Source organism: Oncorhynchus masou, chromosome 18 (assembly GCF_036934945.1).
Source record: "Oncorhynchus masou masou isolate Uvic2021 chromosome 18, UVic_Omas_1.1, whole genome shotgun sequence".
NCBI lineage: Eukaryota > Metazoa > Chordata > Actinopteri > Salmoniformes > Salmonidae > Oncorhynchus > Oncorhynchus masou.
The window spans coordinates 14,604,376-14,626,223 of record NC_088229.1 but is presented as its reverse complement, the minus strand read 5'-3'; the positions used below and the strand labels follow the sequence as shown (position 1 = coordinate 14,626,223).

The window sequence follows — 21,848 nt, the reverse complement described above, 5'->3', positions numbered from 1 at the left end:
ATTATAGAATGTTAACTGTAAAGCCCTCTGATCCCATAGCAAGTCTAGGGACAACAGGGAAGACGTTATCCACTATATGTGATGGAACATATGAGATACTGGTTAGGTTAGGTAGAACGGTTACACTCTCTGGGAGTGTGTGGTGGTGAATTCCTACCCTACTCTCCTTGGTTGTGTTCTGTACAGACAGCTGCACCATAGGGCTGGGGTCCTTATTGCCCTTCTTCCTCTGAAAGACACAAATGTGTTGTTTTACAGGGTCAGCCATAGTAGTACGGCACCCCTTGAGCCTTACTCAAGAGCACATCGACAGATTTTTATTTGAACCCTCTAACCACTAGGCTACCTGAGGACAGACTGTAGACCAGAACCAATCAGGTTGCGTTCCAGGTCGTCTTTACTGCAGTTCCTGAGAAGTTAAACACTTCCCTAGGCATGGTGAGATCTGATCATCTGTGCAGTACGACTGCAATAAAGACATCCTGGAACATGGCCACAGTCAGTCAGTACTCACAGGCAGGTCCTGAGCACGGTCCAGGTAGACAGACAGGATGGCTGCAGAGGGAGGGTCTCCAGTCTTACAGGTCATATTCCGGTTCCTCTGGATAACCTGATCGCAGGGGGAAACAGACAAGAGTGTTTCAGGTATATGAATATGATGTACCTGGTCAAAGCAGAAAAGGTCAATACTGATGAGTGCTTGAAGGCAGAATGATACAGCTCAATATTTACACAGCATCTTTGTTTACAAACTACTGCGCTGTGGCCACACCTCACTGAGTCGGTCAGCAGAGGACAGCAGAGAGAGCCACTCCAGACGGAGGTGAACACTGCCTGATGTAACATCCTTCAGCTTCAACCACTAGGAGAGACAAGGGGGGGATTAAAGAGAGACAGGTGTGTGTTTGAGAATTGCAGTGAGGCTGAGCAGTGCACCAGACCGTCACAACTGAAAGGATGTTTAAACATTTCAGAAACCACATAAATATGATACAGCTGGTGGAGGCTGCAGAGGGGAAAATGGCTCATAACAATGGTTGGAATGGAGTCAATGGAATGGTATCAAACACATCCAACACCCGTGGTTTCCGTGTGGTTGATACCATTCCATTGACTCCATTCCAGTCATTGTTATGAGCCGTCCTCCCCTCAGCAGCCTCCACTGGATATAGCCCAACTGACATGGAGTTGATCTTAAACATGCACATTGACTAACCTCTGACTAAACCATTGAGAGAAATAGAGGGGCGTAACGTTATTGTCGTGAAATGGACTAAACCATTGAGAGTCTTAGAGGGGCGTAACGTTATTGTCGTGAAATGGACTAAACCATTGAGTCAGCAAGGAGGGTAATGTTATTGTGGTGAAATGCACTAAACCACTGAGAGTCATAAAGGGATGTAAAGTTATTGTGGCGAAACGGTGAGTACAGACTGAGCCAGCAGGAGATCACGAGGAGGGAGGTACATGGGGTCTGCATGACACTTGTTTTTTGAAGAAATTACCAGATTCAGCCTTCATTCTGACCCAGTCTACAGCCATGTCTCAGGGTAGCCTTCATTCTGACCCAGTCCACAGCCATGTCTCAGGGTAGCCTTCATTCTGACCCAGTCTACAGCCATGTCTCAAGGTAGCCTTCATTCTGACCCAGGCTATAGCCATGTCTCAGGGTAGCCTTCATTCTGACCCAGGCTACAGCCATGTCTCAGGGTTGCCTTCATTCTGACCCAGACTACGGCCATGTCTCAGGGTAGCCCTCATTCTGACCCAGTCTACAGCCATGTCTCAAGGTAGCCTTCATTCTGACCCAGTCTACAGCCATGTCTCAGGGTTGCCTTCATTCTGACCCAAGCTACAGCCATGTCTCAGGGTAGCCTTCATTCTGACCCAGTCTACAGCCATGTCTCAGGGTAGCCTTCATTCTGACCCAGTCTACAGCCATGTCTCAGGGTTGCCTTCATTCTGACCCAAGCTACAGCCATGTCTCAGGGTAGCCTTCATTCTGACCCAGTCTACAGCCATGTCTCAGGGTAGCCTTCATTCTGACCCAGTCTACAGCCATGTCTCAGGGTAGCCTTCATTCTGACCCAGGCTACAGCCATGTCTCAGGGTTGCCTTCATTCTGACCCAGACTACGGCCATGTCTCAGGGTAGCCTTCATTCTAACCCAGTCTACAGCCATGTCTCAGGGTAGCCTTCATTCTGACCCAGTCTACAGCCATGTCTCAGGGTAGCCTTCATTCTGACCCAGGCTATAGCCATGTCTCAGGGTAGCCTTCATTCTAACCCAGTCTACAGCCATGTCTCAGGGTAGCCCTCATTCAAGCTCAGTGCCCTTTACACAGCATGGAGCGTTTACTCTCTACACGAGATACAGAAAACAGCTGGTAAATGTTAAAATGCTCATTGACCAGAAGCTGCTTCCAAATATTGGAAGTAGATCACCATTTATTGAATCTATTGGAATGTCAGACTCACTTTAGGTACATAAGGTGAAGAGCATTTGAAAAGTATTCAGAAACCTTGACTTTTTCCACTTTGTTACATTACATCTTTATTCAAACATTGATTTAAAAAAATTCCCCTCATCAATCTACACACAATACCCCATAATGACATCACAATACTCCATAATGACATCACAATACTCCATAATGACATCACAATACACCATAATGACATCACAATACCCCATAATGACAAAAAAACAGGTTGGTAGACGTTTTTGCAAATGGGAAAATAAAAAATGTAAATATTACATTTACATAAGGATTCAGACCCTTTACACAGACTTTGTTGAAGCACCAGTGATTAAAGCCTGGCGTCATCTTGGGTATGACGCTATAAGTTTGGCACACCTGTATTTGGGGAGTTTCTCCCATTCTTCTCAGCAGAATGTCTCATGTTCTGTCAGGTTGGATGGGGAGCGTCGCTGCACAGCTATTTTCCGGTCTCTCCAGGATCTCTCTGTACTTTGCTCCGTTCATCTTTCTCTCGATCCGACTAGTCTCCCTGTCACTGCCACTGAAAAACATCCCCTCAGCATGATGCTGCCACCACCATGCTTCACCGTAGGGATGGTGCCAGGTTTCCTCCAGACATGATGATTGGCATTCAGGCCAAAGAGTTCAATCTTGGTTTCATCAGACCAGAGAATATTGTTTCTCATGGTCTGAGATTCCTTTAGGTGCCTTTTGGCAAACTTCAAGCAGGCTCTCATGTGCCTTTTACTGAGGAGTGGCTTCTGTCTGGCCACTCTACCATAAAGGCCTGATTGATGGAGTACTGCAGAGATGGTTGTCCTTCTGGAAGTTTCTCCCATCTCCACAGAGGAACTCTGAAGCTGTCAGTGACCATTGGGTTCTAGGTCATCTCCCTGACCAATGCCCTTCTCCCCCGATTACTCAGTTTGGCCAGGCGGCCAGCTCTCGGAAGAGTCTTGGTGGTTCCAAACTTCTTCCATTTAAGAATGATGAAGGCCACTGTTCTTGGGGACCTTCAATGCTGCAGAAATGTTTTTGGTACCCTTCCCCAGATCTGTGCCTCAACACAATCCTGTCTCGGAGCTCTACGGACAATCCTTTCATCCTCATGACTGGCTTTTTACTCTGACATGCACTGTCAACTGTGGGACATTATATAGACAGGTGTGTGCCTTTCCAAATCAGGTGGACTCCAATCAAGTTGTAGAAACATCTCAATGGACGGCAGGTAGCCTAGTGGGGCCAGTAACCGAAAGGTTGCTGAATTGAATCCCCGAGCTGACAAGGTGACGTTGATATCGACGTGGATGTCGATTATGGCAGCCCACCGCACCTCTCTGATTCAGAGGGGTTGGGTTAAATGCGGAAGACACATTTCAGTTGAAAGCATTCAGTTGTACAACTGACCATGTCTCCCCTTTCCCAATGGAAACAGGATGCACCTGAGCTCAACTGCGAGTCTCATAGCAAAGGTTTGAATAGTTATGTAAATAAGGTATTTCTGTTTTAATTTTTATGAAATTAAAAAATGTATGATTTAATCAATTTCAGAATAAGGCTGCAATGTAACAAAATGTGGAAAAGGGTCTGAATACTGAAGACGAATGCACTGTATGTGTTGAAGGAGCACTTGTAACTCACCTCATCTAGAACTCTGGCCTTGTGTACGACATCTAGATCCATTTTGACCCTGAGAGAGAGAGAGAGAGAGAGAGAGAGAGAGAGAGAGAGAGAGAGAGAGAGAGAGAGAGAGAGAGAGAGAGAGAGAGAGAGAGAGAACATGTAAACTGTTCATTACAACATACAGTGGTAAACAGTAAATTTGTAACAGGGAATGAAATGACCAACACAGGGGTGCATGCCAAATGGCACCTTATTCCCTATATAGTGCACTACTTTTGACCAGAGTAGGGCATGAGAATCTGGTCTAAAGTTGTGTACTACATAGAGCAGTGCTTTCCTATCCTGGGGACTCAAAGGGGTGGACATTAGAGTTGTTGCCCTCGCACCTCATACACCTGATTGAGATCATCAAATTGATGACTTGATTAGTGTAATGAAGTGTGTTAGTACTAGGGCAAAACCAGTGTGCCCTCCTTTGAGTCCACAGGACACTGCCCCATGTAGTGCACTAATCTTTACTAGAACCAGTCCAAGGTATTAAACTAAATAGGGAATGGGACACAGCCAGACACAGCCAGGGAGAGAGTTGGGTGCTACAGACACAGCCAGGGAGAGAGTTGTGCATTACAGACACAGCCAGGGAGTGAGTTGGGCACTACAGACACAGCCAGGGAGAGAGTTGGGCACTACAGACACAGCCAGGGAGAGTTGGGTGCTACAGACACAGCCAGGGAGAGTTGGGCACTACAGACACAGCCAGGGAGTGAGTTGGGCACTACAGACACAGCCAGGGAAAGAGTTGGGCGCTACAGACACAGCCAGGGAGAGAGTTGGGCACTACAGACACAGCCAGGGAGAGAGTTGGGCACTACAGACACAGCCAGGGAGAGAGTTGGGCACTACAGACACAGCCAGGGAGAGAGTTGGGTGCTACAGACACAGCCAGGGAGAGAGTTGGGCACTACAGACACAGCCAGGGAGAGAGTTGGGCATTACAGACACAGCCAGGGAGAGAGTTGTGCATTACAGACACAGCCAGGGAGAGAGTGGGCATTACAGACACAGCCAGGGAGTGAGTTGGTTGGACACAGCCAGGGAAAGAGTTGGGCAGACACAGCCAGGGAGTGAGTTGGGACACAGCCAGGGAGTGAGTTGGGCACAGACACAGCCAGGGAGAGAGTTGGGCATTTGGGCATGCAGACACAGCCAGGGAGAGAGTTGGGCGCTACAGACACAGCCAGGGAGAGAGTTGGGCATTACAGACACAGCCAGGGAGAGAGTTGGGCATTACAGACACAGCCAGGGAGTGAGTTGGGCATTACAGACACAGCCAGGGAAAGAGTTGGGCGCTACAGACACAGCCAGGGAGAGAGTTGGGCGCTAGACAGACACAGCCCAGGGAGGGTTGGGCGCTACAGACACAGCCAGGGAGTGAGTTGGGCATTACAGACACAGCCAGGGAAAGAGTTGGGCATTACAGACACAGCCAGGGAGTGAGAGACACAGCCAGGGAGAGTTGGGCATTAGGGAGTGAGTTGGGCAGACACAGCCAGGGAGAGAGTTGGGCATTACAGACACAGCCAGGGAGTGAGTTGGGCGTTACAGACACAGCCAGGGAAAGAGTTGGGCGCTACAGACACAGCCAGGGAGTGAGTTGGGCGCTACAGACACAGCCAGGGAGAGAGTTGGGCATTACAGACACAGCCAGGGAGTGAGTTGGGCGCTACAGACACAGCCAGGGAGAGAGTTGGGCGCTACAGACACAGCCAGGGAGAGAGTTGGGCATTACAGACACAGCCAGGGAGTGAGTTGGGCTTACAGACACAGCCAGGGAGAGAGTTGGGCATTACAGACACAGCCAGGGAGAGAGTTGGGCATTACAGACACAGCCAGGGAGAGAGTTGGGCATTACAGACACAGCCAGGGAGTGAGTTGGGCGTTACAGACACAGCCAGGGAGAGAGTTGGGCGCTACAGACACAGCCAGGGAGAGAGTTGGGCACACAGACACAGCCAGGGAGTGAGTTGGGCGTTAGTTGGGCGCTACAGACACAGCCAGGGAGTGAGTTGGGCACTACAGACACAGCCAGGGAAAGAGTTTGGGCACTACAGACACAGCCAGGAAGAGAGTTGGGCATTACAGACACAGCCAGGGAGAGAGTTGGGCATTACAGACACAGCCAGGGAGAGTTGGGCGTTACAGACACAGCCAGGGAAAGAGTTGGGTGCACAGCCAGGGAGAGAGTTGGGCAGACACAGCCAGGGAGAGAGTTGGGACACAGCCAGGGAGAGAGTTGGGCACAGACACAGCCAGGGAGAGAGTTGCTACAGACACAGCCAGGGAGAGAGTTGGGCGCTTACAGACACAGCCAGGGAGAGAGTTGCCCAGGAAGTCATCCTGGTTGGGCATTACAGACTGGTCATACAGACACAGCCAGGGAGGGAGTACACAGCCAGGGAGTGAGTTGGGCAGACACAGCCAGGGAGAGAGTTTATCAAACACCTCCACCTCCAACTCCTGACCAGGCACTTCATGGACAATCACCTGACACACATATAGAAACAAACACATGTAATCACAGACATCCAAATAGAGTCAATGGTGTTTCTCTCAACAGCCCTAAAGCCCATACTCTAAGCCTTGTGCAAAACTGTTCTTGTCTCCATGACACAGCAGAGTAGCCAATACTGATGCTTGGTCAATTCAGCACATCTCTCTACAAACCCACAGTTTCCCCTTTGTCTGCAGAAGCAGAACAGCTGGTCGGTCATAATGTGTTGAAGTATACGTCCTGCCTTAACAATATGCTACACCTGAAATGGAATCCTATTCCCTAAATAATCCATTTATTTTTGCCAGGGCCCATAGTGCACTAAATAGGAGATAGGGTGCCATTTGGGACACACATATGCTGATCTGCTCCCATCGCTGTAAATATTTATATATAGTTCACTAAAGTGGTATGTCTGCAATATGCAGGCCCTACAGACACAGCCAGGAAAGTTGGGCGCTACAGACACAGCCAGGGAGTTAGACACAGCCAGGGAGTGAGTTGGGCATTGTGTGGAATCTGCTGAGAGAAGCAAGTAAAATAACACAAGCTGTTTAACTCTAAGAGTAAGGACACTGAGACATGCCTTTCTCTCTCTCTAACTCTCACCTTAAACATCTCTGTCAAACACCTCTCTCTCTCATTCTCTGTCTCTGTCGCTCTCATCTCTGTCTCTCTCTCTTGCTCACCTCGCTCTCTCCGTCGCTCTCCATCTCTCGCTCACCTCGCTTACTCCGTCTCTCACTTCATCTCACTCCGTCTCTCTCTCTCTCTCTGTCTCTCCCTCTCACTCACCTCGCTCTCTCCGTCTCTCTCTCTCACTCACCTCGCTCTCTCCGTCTCTCTCTCTCTCTCTCTCCGTCTCTCCCTCTCGCTCACCTCGCTCTCTCAGTCTCTCGCTCACCTCGCTCTCTCTGTCTCTCTCTGTCGCTCTCCATCTCTCGCTCACCTCGCGTACTCCGTCTCTCACTCCGTCTCACTCTGTCTCTCACCTCAAACATCTCTCTCCACTGTGGGTTGAGGTTGCTGTCCACGGTGTGTGATGTGAAGGTCTGGGTGCCCACACGCAGCACAGCGTACGGATCAGACTTCCCGTCTATTATCCCCTTAATGACTGTGTCCTTGGCTGTCAGCTCCTCAGCTTCCAACAGGTGGATACGCACCACTCCCTGACAGACATACAGAGAGGCATGATTAATACAGTCTACAGTAGGAACACTTTGCTGTCCACTGTTTCTGGACAATTTGTAGCTAAGCGTTTTTCTCTGTCAATCATACAAGTAGGATCAGTCGATTTGTTATGTTTGGTCAATTCTTCAGTCAGTCAGTGATTCAGTGACTGTCCAGGACAGGTGATTTATAATGTGAGTAAGGTTACCCGTGGGAGAGGGGAGCGGAGCTGCGCAACGTGCAGGTCGGCCACCAGGGGGATAGTGAGGCGATTGGGGAGGACCAGGTATGAGGCTATAGCATCCATTATCATAGTGTCCGACATGGCACTGTAAATGAATGCAGGGTGTCGTTGGGATGGGACAAAGATGTGGGAAACAAACACATAGACAAAGACTCCATTCTACTGCTGACAGGAACATGCATTAAACTCATAAACAATGAGGCAACCCCATTGAGTTAGGATGTGGCTGAGGCAGAAGACATTTTCCTGGAAATAATTTTAAGCAAAATGTGATTTCTAAGTTGAATACAACTAAATAGGAATATATTGACAGGAATATTTGATTTATGATGTTAGCAACTAAACACTGCACTGACAGTGATTTAATTGTATTATCAGACAACTAGATGCCTAGATGCATGTCTTATCTACACACGTGAGCAAGGACAACGCCTTGCGAAGTTAGGTCATCACCCTGAAGTAATACTAACATATACAGAACTAACAGCGTAACAGGTACTATATAAGTACTCCTTTGAGAAAGACAATAGGAGCCCTCTCACTCACTTGAGTCCAGGGATATCCAGCATGTTGGTCAGCCCCGTCCAGTTGATGTCCAGCTTCTGTGAGAGAGGAGAAATGTCAACGACAATGAAAAGGCAGCATCAAGTTAATTAATTAATTCATGGAATAGATGGATGGATGGATGGATGGATGGATGGATGGCTAACAAACAAAGGAATGAAGTGGCTGGTAGCAGAGACTCACAGGTCTGCGGATGAAGAACATGGTGATGGCTCCCACCAGAGGCACATCCCCAATCAGGGGCTCCAGGATCACCCTTAACTTCCCATGTAGCTACAGAGAGAAAGGAGAAGGGAGGGAGAAAGAGGGGAGGAGATAGAGTTAATGAGAGAGATAATAAGAGAGAGGGTGAGAAGGAGAGGGGAAAGAGAGAGAGATAATAAAAGAGGGGGAAAGAGAGAGATAATGAAAGAGAGGGAGAAGAGGGGGGAAGAGAGAGATAATAAAAGAAAGGGGAGAAGGAGGGGGAAGAGAGAGAAATAATAAGAGAGAGGGGGAGAAGGAGAAATAAAAGCAAGCATATAATGTTAGCTTTGGAGAAGAATTTGGGGCCATTTTTCTCATACACTCCCACTCCCCAGCCACACTGTTATTTATATCTTTACCTGTATTCCCTTCACTCCTGCTTTGCAAAAGTACTTTTTGATTTCCACATTGATCTCCACATCACCTGCATAGCTGCACAGAAGAGAGAAGGGAGGAGGAGATTAAACAGGAAGCTGATTTAACTGTCATACTGCTGCTATAGATGTTGGATGTGCTCTGCATCACAGAGGCATTGAAGACAGGCGTGCAGTATGGGGTGCTGCGGTGGCTGCGTGCCTAATGTATAGGTCCAGTAAGACCTGCCGCTTGTCGTGTTCCGTGTGAGCCTTCACTCCCACCACCTTCATGGCCTAAGACAAAAAAACATATTATGGTATTATTATGTGTATAGAAAGCATATGGAATAACACAGATAATGTTCACGGCAAACTGTTCTGCATAAGGTCACCTCGCCTACAGGCTATTAGGGAGGGGTCTGCTGTTAATAACAAGTCATTCATTTGTGTGCAATTGTTCTGTATGGTTATTAGTGTTAGAATGGACCTGTCCATCTTCATAAGTATAACGACGGGGCATACCAGAGCCACATATTATTTACATTTCTATAAATGGCTACTACAAATTTCTATAAATGGCTTTCTATAAATGGCTTTCTATAAATGGCTGCTACTACTATACGGTAACGACATGGTGTTATACAGGCTCGGGCTCGAGTTAGTACCCTGGGTCCTACTATACGGTAACGACATGGTGTTATACAGGCTAGGGCTCTAGTTAGTACCCTGGGTCCTACTATACAGTAATGACATGGTGTTATACAGGCTAGGGCTCTAGTTAGTACCCTGGGTCCTGCTATACAGTAATGACATGATGTTATACAGGCCAGGGCTCTAGTTAGTACCCTGGGTCCTACTATACAGTAATGACATGATGTTATACAGGCTAGGGCTCTAGTTAGTACCCTGGGTCCTACTATACAGTAATGACATGATGTTATACAGGCTAGGGCTCTAGTTAGTACCCTGGGTCCTACTATACGGTAACGACATGGTGTTATACAGGCTAGGGCTCTAGTTAGTACCCTGGGTCCTACTATACAGTAATGACATGATGTTATACAGGCTAGGGCTCTAGTTAGTACACTGGGTCCTACTATACAGTAATGATATGATGTTATACAGGCTAGGGCTCTAGTTAGTACACTGGGTCCTACTATACGGTAACGACATGATGTTATACAGGCTAGGGCTCTAGTTAGTACCCTGGGTCCTACTATACAGTAATGACATGATGTTATACAGGCTAGGGCTCTAGTTAGTACCCTGGGTCCTACTATACAGTAACGACATGGTGTTATACAGGCTAGGGCTCGAGTTAGTGCCCTGGGTCCTACTATACAGTAACGACATGGTGTTATACAGGCTAGGGCTCGAGTTAGTACCCTGGGTCCTACTATACGGTAACGACATGGTGTTATACAGGCTAGGGCTCTAGTTAGTACCCTGGGTCCTACTATACAGTAATGACATGATGTTATACAGGCTAGGGCTCTAGTTAGTACCCTGGGTCCTACTATACAGTAATGACATGATGTTATACAGGCCAGGGCTCTAGTTAGTACCCTGGGTCCTACTATACAGTAATGACATGATGTTATACAGGCTAGGGCTCTAGTTAGTACCCTGGGTCCTACTATACAGTAATGACATGATGTTATACAGGCTAGGGCTCTAGTTAGTACCCTGGGTCCTACTATACAGTAATGACATGATGTTATACAGGCTAGGGCTCTAGTTAGTACACTGGGTCCTACTATACAGTAATGACATGGTGTTATACAGGCCAGGGCTCTAGTTAGTACCCTGGGTCCTACTATACCCTGGGTCCTACTGGATGTTATACAGGCTAGGGCTAGTTAGTACCCTGGGTCCTACTATACAGAATGACATGATGTTATACAGGCTAGGGCTCTAGTTAGTACCCTGGGTCCTACTATGTTATACAGTAATGACATGGTGTTATACAGGCTAGGGCTCTAGTTAGTACACTGGGTCCTACTATACAGTAATGACATGATGTTATACAGGCTAGGGCTCTAATGTTACTATACAGTAATGACATGATGTTATACCTGGGTCCTACTATACAGTAATGACATGATGTTATACAGGCTAGGGCTCTAGTTAGTACCCTGGGTCCTACTATACAGTAATGACATGATGTTATACAGGCTAGGGCTCTAGTTAGTACCCTGGGTCCTACTATACAGTAATGACATGATGTTATACAGGCTAGGGCTCTAGTTAGTACCCTGGGTCCTACTATACGGTAACGACATGGTGTTATACAGGCTAGGGCTCTAGTTAGTACACTGGGTCCTACTATACAGTAATGACATGTTATACAGGCTAGGGCTCTAGTTAGTACCCTGGGTCCTACTATACAGTAATGACATGATGTTATACAGGCTAGGGCTCTAGTTAGTACACTGGGTCCTACTATACAGTAATGACATGGTGTTATACAGGCCAGGGCTCTAGTTAGTACCCTGGGTCCTACTATACGCTAACGACATGGTGTTATACAGGCTAGGGCTCTAGTTAGTACCCTGGGTCCTACTATACAGTAATGACATGATGTTATACAGGCCAGGGCTCTAGTTAGTACCCTGGGTCCTACTATACAGTAATGACATGATGTTATACAGGCCAGGGCTCTAGTTAGACCCTGGGTCCTACTATACAGTAATGACATGATGTTATACAGGCTAGGGCTCTAGTTAGTACACTGGGTCCTACTATACAGTAATGACATGATGTTATACAGGCTAGGGCTCTAGTTAGTACCCTGGGTCCTACTATACAGTAATGACATGGTGTTATACAGGCCAGGGCTCTAGTTAGTACCCTGGGTCCAACTATACAGTAATGACATGATGTTATACAGGCCAGGGCTCTAGTTAGTACCTTCTCCCCAAGGTTGACTGTGGTGAAGCTGAGGCTCTGCAGGTGGGTGTTGGATGCACGTATGGCTGGAGTAATGGTCTCGACCAGCAACTTCTCCAGATACAGACCCACAAATGGCCACGCCTGCTGCAGGATCTGCAGGACACAGAGAGGGAACGAGAGACCCAGAGAGAGGCACAGAGAGATAGAGATAAGTAGCTATGATTTTCACTGTGTATTTACAACCTACTAAATATACATCAGATCATGTCATCATCTGGTCATGATTCAAAGACATTTTTCAAGGACTGCAGCGCTTGCAGACAAAACACTGTGCTGGGCGATTTCCTTGAATATTCAATGTAAAATGTATCTAACATCAGTGATCTGAATTAGGCTGCTTGGCAAATGTAATTAGGTCATATGCTAAGGCAAAATTCTTTCATATTTATGGTGTATAATCACATTTGAAGATGTGGTCCTACTGAAAGGATTGGGCTACTCAAGACACGTGTAATAGGTTCTATAAAACAGCACATGCCTGTGTAATAACTGACAACTGTATTGCACAACCAAAACCCTCAAACACTTATAACTGACTACATCTGCTAACGCAGCAAGAGGACCTGACGGTGGAACATGTGGCAACCTTAGAGCAGGATCTCTCCTCCCCTGATCACATAGCCACCTACACTACAGGAAACCTCAAACACATATCTGAGATACTTTTCTCATGACAGAAACACAAGCCTGAAAGGCCAGCTCTGACAAGAGAGAAACAAAGGACAGACTGCCACTACCAGCTAGTTACAGCAATTAATAATTCAGTAATAATTCAGTAGATTTTAGACCTATAGTCATTTAGACTTATAGTCATTTCCTAGTATTAGACATGTCAACAAATACAGTACTGTGCAAACATTTTAGGCAGGGTGGTCACACCAAATATTGATTTGATGTAGATTTTTATTCTGTTCACACACTTTGCATTTTGTTAATTGATAAATATAAACTATTAACATGTCTATTTTTGAAAGCATTCTTATTTTACAGCATTTTTTCACGCCTGCCTAAAACTTCTGCAAAGTACTGTATATGCACATAGATAGTGCGTTCTTGGTTTTTCAATGACTGTTTGTCATATTCTTAAATCACACTGCCATGCAGTTGTTTACACATCGAATAAAGTGCAAGGTCCGTCCAATCAAAGCTTGTCATCACTTTAAAAGGTGCTATTTTCTGAATCAGTCTGTGAGGTTAAAGGCTGATAGTACTTCTCATCTCTCTGCCCAGCCATTCCCATGACCCCTGACCTTCCCCTCGACCCTGTCTGCTTGTCTGGGGCTGGTCATGGTTGCATACCAAATGGCACCCTACTCCCTATACAGGGCACTACTTTTGACCTGAGCCCTATAAGCCCTGGTCAAAAGTAGTGCACTAAATAAGAAATGGGGAGCCATTTGGGGAAACAGACACGAGGATTGTGATATGATATTACGTACTAGCTCACTAATCCCGGATGGAATCCAGGAAATCCTGTGCACTGCCAAGAGATACTCCACATGCAGACAGTCTGTCATGAGAGACTACGCACTGAAAAACTGTTGACAAATCATCATTGAATAACATTTGGGCTGTGTCATCATCCCCATGAAGTTAGATGGGGAAACAGACCAGGGTCTGTTGTTGTTGCAGCCAGCCAGACAGAACCAGCCAGCCAGACAGAGCCAGCCAGCCTGAGTATGGAGGCTGGATAGCCTACGCATGCAGTCAGAGCACGTGGTGGGTGGCAGGCAGGCAGAGAGCCTTGAGGAGAAGCAGCCGGGTTGGTTCTTGTGAATGATGAGCCCTTTAGATCCCTCCTCCTACAATCTGTGCTTTGATTATTGATATTCACATCACCATCATCCACACCGAAGCTGCTCTCACAGTGGAGATGGGAGGCAGGGTGAATGCTGTGGCTGCAACAGGGATACTCAGTGGGTCAGTGCTATCCGGGATCCTTGGGACATCCCAACGCTGATGTTACCCAATTGAAGTTGACATTTAAAATGGTTAAGGATTAAGGTTAAGGTTAGGGTAGGGGTTAAGGTTAGGGTTTAGGGTAGACGTCCCAAGGATCTCAGACAGAACTAACCATACTCAGTGTGTGTGTGTGTGTGTGTGTGTGTGTGTGTGTGTGTGTGTGTGTGTGTGTGTGTGTGTGTGTGTGTGTGTGTGTGTGTGTGTGTGTGTGTGTGTGTGTGTGTGTGTGTGTGTGTGTGTGTGTGTGTGTGTGTGTGTGTGTGATAGAGGTCGACCGATTAATCGGAATGGCCGATTAATTAGGGCCGATTTCACGTTTTCATAACAATCGGAAATCTGTATTTTTGGTGCACCGATTTGCCGATTATTTTTTTGGGACCTTTATTTAATCTTTATTTAACTAGGCAGTTTAGTTAAGAACACATTCTTATTTTCAATGACGGCCTAGGAACGGTGGGTTAACTGCCTTGTTCAGGGGCAGAACAACAGATTTTCAAATTGTAAGCTCGGGGGATCCAATCTTGCAACCTTACAGTTCACTTACGGGAATGCAGTAAGGTAAGTTGTTAGCTAGCATTAAACTTATCTTGTAAAAAACAATCAATCATAATCACTAGTTAACTACACATGGTTGATGATATTACTAGATATTATCTAGCGTGTCCTGCGTTGCATATAATCTGACTGAGCATACAAGTATCTAAGTATCTAACTGAGCGGTGGTAGGCAGAAGCAGCCGCGTAAACATTCATTCAAACAGCACTTTCGTGCGTTTTGCCAGCAGCTCTTCGTTGTGCATCAAGCATTGCACTATTTATGACTTCAAGCCTATCAACTCCCGAGATGAGGCTCATGTAACCGAAGTGAAATGGCTAGCTAGTTAGCACGCGCTAATTGTTTTTGTGTTGCTGGTTCAAGCCCAGGGAGGAGCGAGGAGAGGGACGGAAGCTATACTGTTACACTGGCAATACTAAAGTGCCTATAAGAACATCCAATAGTCAAAGGTTAATGAAATACAAATGGTATAGAGGGAAATAGTCCTATAATAACTACAACCTAAAACTTCTTACCTGGGAATATTGAAGACTCATGTTTAAAAGAACCACCAGCTTTCATATGTTCTCATGTTCTGAGCAAGGAACTTAAACGTTAGCTTTCTTACATGGCACATATTGCACTTTTACTTTCTTCTCCAACATTACATTATTTAAACCAAATTGAACATGTTTCATTATTTACTTGAGGCTAAATTGATTTTATTGATGTATTATTTTAAGTTAAAATAAGTGTTCATTCAGTATTGTTGTAATTGTCATTATTGCAAATACATTTTTTTTTTAAATCGGCCGATTAATCGGTATTGACTGTTTTGGCCCTCCAATAATCGGTATCGGTGTTGAAAAATCATAATTGGTCGACCTCTAGTGTGTGATGTGATCTGGTGGAAGCCTTACCCTCCCCCGACTCTTAATTATAACAGAGGATGATGGGTACTGATGGAGGAGGTGGAGCGCTCACAGAGGCAGGATGCACACACACACAGCAACCCAGGGCAACGATGGACAAACAAACACAACTACCACATTCAGGCAGCACAAAGCTTCTCCATCGGCACACCAGCTCAGTGTGTGTGTTTGCGTGTATATATATATGTTTGTGTGTGTACTACATTACATACCTGATTCATCCACTCAACCTTCTCCACGTCAGGGAAGTTGACCTGTAGAGAAAGTGGGAAAAGTATTGGTTAGATTTGAACTTTTTACCGCCTTAAAGAAAATACATAGCAAAAGAGTGTAACCTGGGTAGGAATGTAGGGAGGACGTGAAATGGCAAAGGATCGACTCGAGACAGGGCCGTTCCACGTCAAAAAGAACCCGAACAATCTCAGTGTTCTGAAATTCTTTAGATTTCAGAAACAGATAATATTAGCATTCTGAAATGTAATTTAATCTTTCAGAAGTCAACCTAATTGTTTGCACCCAAATTGCCCATTTTAATGTATCGGATTCATATAATATTTAATAAATACAGTACCTAACATTCGATTTGGACCCAACTTTTTTGGGTTCAATCAATTATCTTAATTTCGCCGAGATCAAATTATATTTAAACAAAATAATGCTTCTGAATGCTTATCTTATCTGTTTCTAACTATAGAAATGATTTCTGAGATGGTGGGTGTCATGGCTTGCTGAAATTACATGGAATGACCCAACAGTAAAATTGAGATGTGTGTTTCTGGCCATTTTACATGTTTCAAAACATAATGATGACACACCACAGCAGGCCCTCAATCTTTCCTCCAAACCCAAACCACAGTCATAAGACCTGCAGATCATAATCATGTGTGTGTGCGCGTGTGTGTGTGCCTGCAAAATAACCTGTGATATGCTGTTGACAAAACTACAGAGATTGTGGTGACAATGTGAGTGTCCTGTGGGTGTTGAAGAATGTTGAAATTGTCCCATGATTAAGAAAGCAATTATCCTATTTTCTCTCTTTCCTGATATGTTCCTCCTTGTTCCCCCTCTCCCTCTGATTGATGTCTATGAGTCACCAAGCTTCTGCCATCTAAAAGGTCAACAGCAGCACAACCATAGAACTAGGAATTAGAAAACAAATTTAATAGGATCTCTATGAGTACCACCCTCAATTTCTAAGGAACCTCCGAACTGAAACAGGAAATGGGGAGCGCACACACTTAGAAATGCCTAAAATGACGGTGGCACGACAAAACCTCAGAGTGGAAACACTCTCTCTTGGTCCAAATAATTAAAGGAAAGGTTCAACCATTTTTGAATGTTACATTGTTTTTGTACATCTCTGAGTGATGTTCTATCGATTCCCTGGGTCATTTCATGTTTTCATGTGTACCTGAGTTATTGGCGTTCAAGCAGGCAGAAATCCGGCCGGTATGACGTAGCACCGTGATAAAGTCTCTCTCACTACACTGGAAGTTGATAGGCATATGACTTTTGGATCTTGAAAACGTCTATCATACAAGTCAGATATCAATACTGGCCGATGTCATAACACGAGAGGATGTCTTCTCTTGAATTAACCATTGATCATATTTTTGAAATATTCCTACCTCGAGAAATGTTTAATTTAACAGAGGGTATAGCACATTTTTCCTATTTGTCCGCCTCTTTAGTCCAGGGTGCATTGCATGGTGCCGTTGTCAGAGATATTATAGAAATAAGATAGGAATTCAATGAATCAGGGAACATATAACGCCCCACCCAGAAGACTGTCGACCAATCAGGTTCACGTTGTCATGCTGCGTCACACGGTTGCTAAGCTAATAGTGACTCAGTCAGCATACATGCTTATTTTCCTCGATGTACATAATGTCACGATTACAAAGCTATACAATACTACAGATAGCAGATACTACAGACACAGATAGCAAGTAAATTATCGCACATCTCAGAAAAGATTTGTAATGTTGTATTTCTTTTTGACGAAAATGGTGCTAATGTTGGGTTTTTGAGATAGTCCCCAATAGACTCCCATTCACTCTTGAAGGAGAGCGCTCCTTGCCCCAGGATCGCCCATAATGCACCGCATGCACCATTGACGTAGCATGGGTAACGTTTCCCCATCTCCTCAAAAGTATATCTGCCGTTGCAAATGTTAGACTCCACTGTGAGGCACTTTGATCTGCAGGTTGAACATGGTGAGATTGTAGACTACTAAATTGATAGTCTTTTTAGGGGATTTTACAGCTAATTAGCTGAGATTATTGTGTGTAGCTACATTTTTCTAGCTAGCTATCTACAGTTGATGTCGGAAGTTTACATGCACTTAGGTTGGAGTCATTAAAACTTGTTTTTCAACCACTCCACAAATATCTTGTTAACAAACTATAGTTTTGGCAAGTCGGTTAGGACATCTACTTTGTGCATGACACAATACATTTTTTCAACAACTGTTTAGAGACAGATTATTTCACTGTATCACAATTTCAGTGGGTCAGAAGTTGACATACACTAAGTTGACTGTGCCTTTAAACAGCTTGGAAAATTCCAGAAATTATGTCATGGCTTTAGAAGCTTCTGATAGGCTAATTGAAATAATTTGAGTCAATTGGAGGTGTACCTGTGAATGTATTTCAAGGCCTACCTTCCAACTCAGTGCCTCTGTTTGACATCATGGGAAAATCAAAAGAAATCCGCCAAAATTGTAGAACTCCACAAGTCTGATTCATCCTCAATTTCAATTTCCAAATGCCTGAAGGTACCACGTTCATCTGTACAAACAATAGTACGCAAGTATAAACACCATGGGACCACGCAGCCGTCATACTGCTCAGGAAGGAGACGCATTCTGTCTCCTAGAGATTAACGTATTTTGGTGCGAAAAGTGCAAATCAATCCCAGAACAACAGCAAAGGACCCTGTGAAGATGCTGGAGGGAACAAGTACAAAAGTATTTATATCCACAGTAAAATTAGTCCTATATCGACATAACCTGAAAGGCCACTTAGCAAGGAAGAAGCCACTGCTCCAAAACCGCCACAACTGCACATGGGGACAAAGATCGTACTTTTTGGAGAAATGTCCTCTGGTCTGATGAAACAAAAACAGAACTGTTTGGCCATAATGACCATCGTTATGTTTGGAGGAAAAAGGGGGAGGCTTGCAAGCCGAAGAACACCATCCCAACCGTGAAGCATGGGGTGGCAGCATCATGTTGCGGGGGTGCTTTGCTACAGGAGGGACTGGTGCACTTCACAAAATAGATGGTATCATGAGGGAGGTAAATGATGTGGATATATTGAAGCAATGTCTCAAGACATCAGTCAGGAAGTTAAAGCTTGGTCGCAAAGGTGAAATAAAATTTCAAAAATGGGTCTTCCAAATGGACAATGACCCCTAGCATACTTCCAAAGTTGTGGTAAAATGGCTTAAGGACAACAAAGGAAAGGTATTGGAGTGGCCATCACAAAGCCCTGACCTCAATCCCATAGAAAATGTGTAGAAAATGTGTGGGCAGAACTGAAAAAGCGTGTGCGAGCAAGGAGGCCTACAAAACTGACTCGGTTACACCAGCTCTGTCAGGAGGAATGGGCCAAAATTCACCCAACTTATTATGGGAAGCTTGTGGAAGGCTACGCGAAACATTTGACCTAAGTTATACAATTTAAAGGCAATGCTATCAAAGTGAGTGTATGTAAGCTTCTGACCCACTAGGAATGTGATGAAAGAAATAAAAGCTGAAATAAATCATTCTCTCTACTATTATTCTGACATTTCACATTCTTAAAATAAAGTGGTGATCCTAACTGACCTAAGACAGGGGATTTTTACTAGGATTATATGTCAGAAATTGTAAAAAACTGAGTTTAAATGTATTTGGCTAAGGTCTATGTAAACTTCCGACTTCAACTGTAGCTAGCTAGCCATCCAGCCCATAGAGAGAGCATTGCATTATGGATTTTATAGTCGACTTGAGCTGTAACAGATTTCCACAACAATTTTCCATGTTGCTACCAACCGTATTATAACGCCAAAATGAAAAATGTGTTCACGACAAATATTGTTCTCAATTATTACTATTATTTAACACAGTATATTAAAGGAATGATTGGTTTTGGGTGGATTTTTCAAGTAACTTGGTCACTGTTAAGTTAACTGTGTGCTAAATTTAAATACAGTAACAACTCTGTGGTATTATATTTTAGCAGATGCACTTATCCAGAGAGACTTAAAGTAGTGAGGGAAAGTTTTGACTCATTCTCCTCAGGCTCTGCATATTAAGAATGTCCAAATATAGCTAGGGCTGGATGGACTAGACTAAAGAATGTAGAAGAGGGGGAGGGGTGGGGGTGGGGGGTAGGAACAGAGTAGAATAGGAAAATATACAGTGCATTCGGGAAAGTATTCAGACCCCTTGACTTGTTCCACATTTTATTACATTACAGCCTTATACTGTATTAACAAAAGGTTGGTCAGTCATAGACTGGGATGTCTGTATACTGTGCAAATTATGAAATGGTATGAAAGAGAGAGAGATTGTGAACAAATAGGACATTGTGCTCATCCCCTTGCCATTATATCTGTCCTTATTGTCAACTGAGTTGTGTCACTGTGTTACTTTGGTCACCAGACACATTCATTTACATATGTATGTATTTATTTGGACAACATAAAAAACCTTTTTGGATGTGATGTAATGACATTGATGGATTTTAAGACTGACTTTTGTTCAAATAATGTATTTATTATTCCGCTGTATTTTATTTATTTGAAAAATAATATAAATATTATAGACGGTGGTTTTAATTACCAGCTCACAGTCTAGTAGGCTGAAGAGTGCATAGAGAAAATAGGAATACAATAATGATATGTTTCTTGTTACTTACCCATGGGGGTAATTCCTGTTTACTCATAAAAGCCCTCGCAGTGGTGTATGCTCTCTCATTCTCCAATACGAACATAGCTGACCGCAGACGCATTACTTTCTCGTTTCTGCTGTGTTTCCATCCAATGTAGACCATGAGACCGAATAGAACCAAGCTGATACTGAACCCGAAGTATCCGGCCAGATAAACTGGTAAAAGTGTAGCCAGGAACTTTCCAAAGGACCACAATACGGTTACAGCATGTTGCCCTGGAGGTCTGGGTGGCTGCATTTCTTCTGGCAATGCCGAGTCCGCAGCCCCCGAGCCTGTGCCCATACTCGGACTTCCACCCACAGATGGCATCGCAAAATCCTTATCCGTGGAGGCGCTACCTCTGCAGTTCCGCGTTCAGTGTCTTCTTGTTGTTTAATTAAAAAATAAAACGACAACGGAATAAAGTTTAACTTGCAAACCATTGACAATGCTTTACACTATTGACACGAAATGATAATAAACAGTTTTGCTAGAAATGTTCAGCTAAAAATACATCTTGAATAGGTAAACAGCGCCACGGAAATAAACCGCTCTTCACGCGCGCACTGACAAACACTAGCGGGCAGAAGCAAGTGGATTCCAATTTTTGTCAGACTTGTAAGGGCGTGTTAACTAAGTGAAAGCCCTCATTAAATCCATCAGATTTTTTTTACCCTAAAATGTACTTGTTGCGAGAACATTTGACCGTACCATCCAGTCTAATATTTAGCAACCTCCACTGCAAGTACAAACTCATCATTCAGGGCAGGTGGGGCAGAAAAACTGCTTGCCTGTTTTGCATGTTATTTTGGAATTAATACTTGTCACATATCAGTTAGCAAACAATATATGTATATATCATTGAGTTAATAAAGACGCACCCAAACATGGTCTCTTTTTGGTTTTCTTGAGTAAGGCAGCTCCAAAATGCAAGTGTTTCAGCCTAGCTCAGTGCTTGTGGTTGTGGGGCAAGCCAGCAGAAAATATGGAGTGTTGCGGCGTGATTGGCTCAGTGTTCTGTCACTCATGAGGACACTATTCACCTCCAAGTCGAAGGGTAGAGATCAAAATTTCAAGCCCCTTGGGTGCTGCCATAGAGTTACATTAGAAGTGCCCATCCAAGAAGCCTCAAGGTCATTGGCCACATATAAAATGACGTCAAATCCCTTTGTATCTACAGTAGCTTTGATTGGACTGATAATGTCAACTCCATACTTTCAAAATCTTAGCTACTTTCATCATCATGAATCAAGTTGACAATATACTGGCAAATCCTTTTTAATCCTTGTCAGGTGAAGAGAAATAATGAAGAGAA

The 21,848-nt window shown here is 44.5% G+C and overlaps 1 protein-coding gene across 1 annotated transcript in view; it reads right to left on the bottom strand.

Moving 5' to 3' along the window:
- The window catches only part of LOC135504031 (extended synaptotagmin-1-like), a 45,344-nt gene extending 24,222 nt beyond the window's left edge, over positions 1-21,122 (bottom strand). Inside the window, exons 1-14 of the mRNA XM_064922282.1 lie at positions 20,522-21,122; positions 15,830-15,871; positions 12,148-12,282; positions 9,458-9,531; positions 9,241-9,313; positions 8,819-8,908; positions 8,618-8,673; positions 8,036-8,156; positions 7,650-7,826; positions 6,490-6,650; positions 4,125-4,176; positions 773-862; positions 515-610; positions 158-229 (exon numbers count right to left, since the gene is read on the bottom strand). Coding sequence (XP_064778354.1) covers positions 158-229; positions 515-610; positions 773-862; positions 4,125-4,176; positions 6,490-6,650; positions 7,650-7,826; positions 8,036-8,156; positions 8,618-8,673; positions 8,819-8,908; positions 9,241-9,313; positions 9,458-9,531; positions 12,148-12,282; positions 15,830-15,871; positions 20,522-20,863 — 1,581 coding nt within the window. The 5' untranslated portion in view covers positions 20,864-21,122. The remainder of the gene's footprint in view (positions 1-157; positions 230-514; positions 611-772; positions 863-4,124; positions 4,177-6,489; positions 6,651-7,649; positions 7,827-8,035; positions 8,157-8,617; positions 8,674-8,818; positions 8,909-9,240; positions 9,314-9,457; positions 9,532-12,147; positions 12,283-15,829; positions 15,872-20,521) is intronic.
- Positions 21,123-21,848: the final 726 nt, after the last annotated feature.